The sequence below is a fragment of the Scleropages formosus genome, chromosome 4 (genome assembly GCF_900964775.1).
Source record: "Scleropages formosus chromosome 4, fSclFor1.1, whole genome shotgun sequence".
NCBI classification, from domain to species: domain Eukaryota; kingdom Metazoa; phylum Chordata; class Actinopteri; order Osteoglossiformes; family Osteoglossidae; genus Scleropages; species Scleropages formosus.
This window is the reverse complement of record NC_041809.1, coordinates 7,742,614-7,749,051: the sequence shown is the minus strand read 5'-3', so window position 1 is coordinate 7,749,051 and position 6,438 is coordinate 7,742,614. Positions and strand designations below refer to the sequence as shown.

The following is a 6,438-nucleotide window of genomic DNA, read 5'->3' as shown; positions in this document are numbered from 1 at the left end:
ACTTGGTGGTATTTAAAGAAGTCCAATTCCAATCATTCCTTCTTTGGTACCATATTTTGGCAATTCTGCTGCTGCTTTACCTGCAGATAAGCTTGTGTTATTTGGAAATGTAGCACTAGCTGTGGGACAGACGGTAGCATAGTAATTAAAGCTACTGCCTTTAGCTCCAAAGGTCGCAGGTTTGATCAGCACCTCTGACTGTAGTATCCTTGAGCAAGGTACTTACCCTAAATTACACCAGTAAAATTAAATAGCTGTATAAATGAGTAAATAATTGTAACCTTAAAACTAAGTCACTTTGGAGAAAAGCATTAGATAAATGTAAATAAAGCATAAATTGTACTTTTGCTGAGATGTACGTCGCTTTGGACAAAAGCATCTGCTAAATGAATAAATGTAAAATGTAGATGTGTTCTATAAACAACATGTTAACAGTCACTGTTAATAGTGTATCTGTTAATAATTATGTAGCAAGTTAATCACATGAAATGATTTTTCTTTTTCCTGGAATTTACCACCACAGCACAGGAATACATGTTAATTACAGACAATGATATGTATGAATTATCAAGAGACGAGTGGTGAGGAATTAAGGATTTTTAGGCACAGATCGACACCAGTAAATGTCTACGTGGGAGCAATGCACAAGCTGTAAACATGCAGCTCATCTTTGACTCTCGCACATTCCCAAATGTTGAACACAAATTTTCGAGGAAGAGCCCAGGTAAATATCCTAATGAAAAGTAACGCGTTGTGTGTTAAGTCCTGATTAATACATATATGGTTATCATTTTTGCAGTGTAATTCCCCTGTGACCTGCTCTGTTCTTCGTCTTCAAATGGCAGAATGAACGATTATTTCTGAGTAGGACTTATCTGGTTTGATTGTAAAATTTAAGGTTCAATAAATTTTAAATCAAACTTTCTTTCTCCATGTAGACCGATGGTTAAAGAGAATTGATACATTCTACATTTGTTAATGTAAATTAAAAGGATCTTCAGATTAATAATAGGTAATGTTCAAGAGTATAAAGGCAACGTGATTTTCATGGCCACCTGTAGCATTTTTTCAAATGGCGAGGATTTAGAGAGCGATGTTATGGTTCGGCTTTGCAAAGGGCACTAGGCTGAATGCTCTTTCAATTTCACACTCCGCATTCTGATAAATTGTCCCATCCTTTGATTTCTTCATCCAGGGAAATGCTTTTATTTACGAGTGCTGATGGAACAGGGAATGAATGTCCAGCAAAGCCATCAGGTTTTAGAGGGACCACGGGAAAGAGCCAGTCACATCGCTAAAGTGCAAAATAAAGCCCGTGCAGCGCACACACACACACACACACACACACACACACACACACACAGAGACCTTCTAGTGCTTCTGATAATAAGTTAAACACATTTCTGCATACACACAGCAAGCAGCATTCCTTGATGCAATCGTGGATTGATTCCAGTCCTTAATTTCTATTTCTTAATTTAGCCGATGCTTTCTCTAAAGCAATTTACAATGTTCAGCTACCCGCATTTTTTTACTTATTTATATAGTTGGGTAATTTTTACTTAAGCAGTTGAGGACTGGCACTAAACTATTTCCTGGCTCGTAATTTCATATTCAGTACAATGTTCCTTTTTATATAGTGAGTATTTTACTGTACCAAGAAGCAGGTACTTCTCATTTCCCAGCCTCTAAGGTTCGACTCCACCATGTGATTTTCTGGTTACAGCATTCAAATGTTCTCATTTATATAACAGTTTTTCTTCTTTAAACTGTTTTTAAAGAGAAAACACAACTATATGGCACTAGGGTGCTAAACAGTGGCTCTTCCCTGAACGTGTAACAGTAATTTTCACCAATGCTCCCTGCTGCCGTTGTGCTTGGCTAGAAAAATGGCTTTACAGGAGTTCATTTCTTAGTTATGATAAACCCACGCACATCAGCTAATCAAAAGCAAATAAAGTACTGTTCTTCTTGCTGATGTTGCCTGAGCATAGTACGTGAGCAATTACCGAAGCATTACATTTACATTTACATTTATTCATTTAGCTGATGTTTTTCTCCAAAGCAACTTACAATGTTAAGGTAACAATTATTACAAGCTTACAATTATTTACCCATTTATACAGTCACACCTTAGCCCCTCATAGAAAGCTAATTATACCTGGGATTAATTTCACATAGGGCTGATTGCACTACCTCGGACATACCATTAAATTTAAACCCTAAAATTGTGAGACATCTTCAACCACAAGATATAGCTAATGAATCCCGAAATGATGAAAGTGACTTCCTTCAGTCCCTGATTCCCAGACCTGTTCTGCTTTTGATATTTAAAGGTGTTAAAGATTTGTGAGCCGCGCTAGATTTCATGCGGCAACACACTAAAGGATTTCAAGGTAGAGTTTGGCATGGTCAAAGCCAAACTCTTCTGTCAAAGGGGATGACTGAATCATCAACCCTGTTCTGTGCTATGAAAACGCATCATTCATCACACAAACCCTGAAACCTGACAACTGCATTATTTCTGTACATTCAGGTAATACATACATTACATTTATTTAGTGGACAGTTTGGTCCAAAGCAACGTCCAATTAACTCTATGTAGCATTTTCCACCAACACACCTTATTCACCAAGGTGACTTACACTGCTTACACTGGGTCACTCATCCATACATAAGTGGAACACACTCTCTCTGTCACCCACACACTGTGGGTGAACCTGAACAGCATGTATTTGGACTGTGGGAGGAAACCAGAGCACCCGGAGAAAACCCATACAGACACGTGGAGAACATTCGAACTTCACACAGACTGGGCAGGGATCAAACCCACATCCTCTCATACCACTCAGGTCCAGTGAGACAGCAGAGCTAGTCACTGTGCTACCGTGTTGCCCGTACAATATAGCACTACTTTGCCCCTGGAAGAGAATACAATCCCCTCCCCAACAGTTCCAAGTCAGCACTACTTTTGGGAAGAAAAAAAACCACTTAAGTGTAGCAAAGTTTATTTTAAAATATTTCTTAGCACTGTATGTCACACTGTAAGTACTTTGAATTGTGTTCTGACTCAAAATAAACACATAAAAACACATACATGTACAGTATATAAAGAAGTTGTGAGCAAAAAGGAAATCCATCAGCCATGGAAGACGTTCTGCTGGCCACCATTAGTTGTAATAAAGTGTAAAGGTATGCGTACAGGTGTCTACTATTGTGACTGCATAGCATTTCTTGTGTATTTAATATATATTTCTCAGACGCTATCTTAAAGTCACTGATGTACCTGTTAGGGCGCAATGGCTGCTCTGTCATTGTTTCATTTAGTTATAGCACCAGCGTCCCTTCCCACCAACCTAAATGTGTGTCTCTTGGAGTTCTGCTTCCAACTGTGTAGAATGAAATAAGGTGTGTGGGTGTTTCAAGGGTTCATCTTTTGTAGAGTGGGCATCACCCTCATCAGTTTTGGTTATTGTGATTTTAGGTCCTGCTGTGGCCCCTCCTTGGTTCAGGGTCTCCTGGCTGGGTAAACGGCTTGCCGGACTCCCTCTGCTGCTCGAGACTTTAACTGGCTGTTCCGACTGTCTGCTGGAAACCTGAAAATAAAACCATGTGAATTCTTCTTTGCAGAAATGATGGGTCAGGTGGCAGTACACTTATTATCTAATCACACACATGCAAAATCACTGACTGAAACCGCCTGTCCCGAGCTGGGTTGCGGCAAACCAGGCAACACAGGGCGCAAGGCTGAAGGGGAAGGGGACAGACCCCGGAAGGGACGCCAGTCCGCCGCAAAGCACCCCAAGCAGGACTCGAACCCCAGATCCACCAATTCTCTAACCAAGGTGGTCTAAATTCCCAGCATTCTGAACCAGAATGCAAATACTTAAATAAATATGCAATTCACATACAAATAAATCTGACTTCAAAATTTTAATTTCTTATTGGTTAATGACCTAATTCTTTCTGAGACCAGATTGAGGGTTAATTTGTTTTGGCACATAGGTTTGGTAAATTCATATTTATTCATTTAGCTGACGCTTTTTCTCCAAAGCAACTTACAATGTTAAGGTTACAATTATTTCCCCATTTATACAGCTGGGTAATTTTACTGGAGCAATTTAGGGTAAGTACCTTGCTCAAGGGTACTTTCGGTCCAAAAGCAGCAGCCCTAACCACGATGCCACCAGCAGTCTCCTACTTTACATTTGTCAGCAAGAAGCTGTCATCGAGGATAGAAGGAAATATTTGTTTTCAGGAGTCTCCGTGTCCTCTTTTCAGATCCCATTTTCACCGTGCTGGATTTTTAAAAATTTCGTACAAAAAATCTACCATATAGCAGACTTCTAGAGCATATTTGGAAATTGCCATATCGCATATATTTGACTAAAATGACTCCTGAAATGTCTCTCAAATGTTTCCGCTGCTTTGCATTTATTTGATATTCATTCCGACTTAGTTCACCTGGTTTGACACCTTCATCTGCAGCACCTTTCTCAAATATGTGTGTGTGTGTCCCTCTGTTATTCAGGGGAAATAAAGAAGTCATATTCAGTGAAACTTACCATTGGAGAATGCTTTAATGTATATTGCAATACAGATTTATCATGTGCATGGCTAATTTGGTTTTACAATAAAAATAAATGTCCCATTAAAATCACACATTGGTAGTGTAAAACAATACCATCACAAGGTAGATCGCAGTTTTATTTTTTAAGATCCTGCTTTTTCCAGAGCATCTAATAACAATTGACCAATTCATCCAGCAGGGTAATTTATACCAGAGAAAGTTTCATAATGAATGCAAAGTTCTGCATGAGTTCTGCTCTTACCAGCTGTAAGGAAATCATACGTCAGTAACTAGAAAGACTGTAATTAAATTATTCCGAGATAGCAGAGGCACTTTTTTTGCTTGTAGTAAAAACAAACAAGGTATTATTCAAAAACCAATTAGTTTATCATTGGATTATTGCCTCTCTTCTTTCAGACTGTCAATACATTGAAAGAGGATTAAAAAGGGCGGGGAAAGTGTGCTAAAATTTTTCAAGAGAGTCAAATTTATTCCAGGGGCCCAGCAGGAAATTGAAAATCGCCATGGAGGGCCCTGTGGGGTGTATTTGCATTACCTCCTGGGAGTGCAGAGCTTCCTTTTCATGGATGGGCAGACTGGGGACCTGGTGCTTTGTGGGTTGAGCAGCACAGGGGATGCAGAGGACCAAGCCATGGTAGATGAAGAGAATGACAGGGGGAAGAGAAATATACAATCGACTTAATGTCAGCACTTATTTGCTCGATTTTATGCAACAGCTTTACTTTATGTAGGACACAGGGCTTCTGATAATGTGCAAAATTGCACGTTGGCTGATTATCCTGTTATTTTGTTCATATACGAAATTAGCTGAAGCAAAAATCAAAGTTAGTTTGCATTGATTTATGTACTGCTTTTCTGGTTTAAAATTTGTGCAGCAGGGTAATTTTTGCATATCACTTCAGGGTAATTTCCTCACTCTGAGTATCAAAGTTGGAGGTACAAGTCAGATGTGATGTATCAGTAAAGCTGTTTCTTTACGTGTTTTTGAATCCTTTGTTAGGAGGGCAAATCTAACTTTCAGGTGTTTTGTCCTGTTGAAAAAATCTTACATTGCTAAGCTGCTTACCATTATTTACTCACTTGTGATTTTTTTATTAGAGCAATAGAGGGTATGAACGTTGATCGGGGGTTCAAAAAGGAAGTGGGATTATATGCAACGTGCATGCGTGATACAGCTCTATACACCATTCACGCATGTGCAAAGTTAGTTACACCTTCCATAAACGAAACATTCAACAAAATGTGAAAAATGCACTCATTGTCAAATATAACTTCTTACAGTTTTAACCCACCCGGAAATCCAGGCTAAATTAGCCACTGGCTGATACCTTTTCCCAAAGCAGCTCGCAATGTTATACAGTCAGAATTACTCTCAGTTATACAGCCTGGTATTTTACTGTATTAATTCGAAGTGCCTTCAAGCGTACCTCCGGGACTAATTGTCCAAACTGTTCAAACATCTCAAATGACCCTGCAGGGATTAATGAAATATTATCCTGTCCTGTTCTAACCTGCCCTATTAAGCGTCCGTGATAAAAACTGCAAATGGACATTTACTACGCACAGCAGGAGTCTGAGATGATGCACGTTCTCTCAGCATTGTATTGTTCTTCATTCATTATCTCAGCCAATTATCTTAAGCATCACTGAAGGTCTGTTTTTCCAGTTAAGGGTAACAGGGCACATGGTGACGTTATTTTTTTTAATTGTGAGTTTCTCGGAACTTTCTCGCGGAAAATAAAAAAAAAAACGCATTCATTCCTTTTTCTGTATTAGTATTATTATTAGTATTAGTATTCTGTATTAGTGCACACCAGGCTATTTTTCTCACAGAAACAGTTCGACTG

At 39.0% G+C, this 6,438-nt stretch overlaps 1 protein-coding gene across 11 annotated transcripts in view; it reads right to left on the bottom strand.

Moving 5' to 3' along the window:
• Positions 1-2,891: 2,891 nt before the first annotated feature.
• Positions 2,892-6,438, bottom strand: part of mlip (muscular LMNA-interacting protein) — a 28,529-nt gene continuing 24,982 nt past the window's right edge. For 10 of the 11 annotated variants that reach the window (XM_029251245.1, XM_029251250.1, XM_029251243.1 and 7 more), the window contains 2 exons: positions 5,127-5,180; positions 2,892-3,596 (listed from right to left, as the gene is read on the bottom strand). In XM_029251245.1, the coding sequence (XP_029107078.1) occupies positions 3,357-3,596; positions 5,127-5,180 (294 nt within the window). In that variant the 3' untranslated portion in view covers positions 2,892-3,356. The remainder of the gene's footprint in view (positions 3,597-5,126; positions 5,181-6,438) is intronic. The other variant, XM_029251249.1, reaches the window with a different exon arrangement.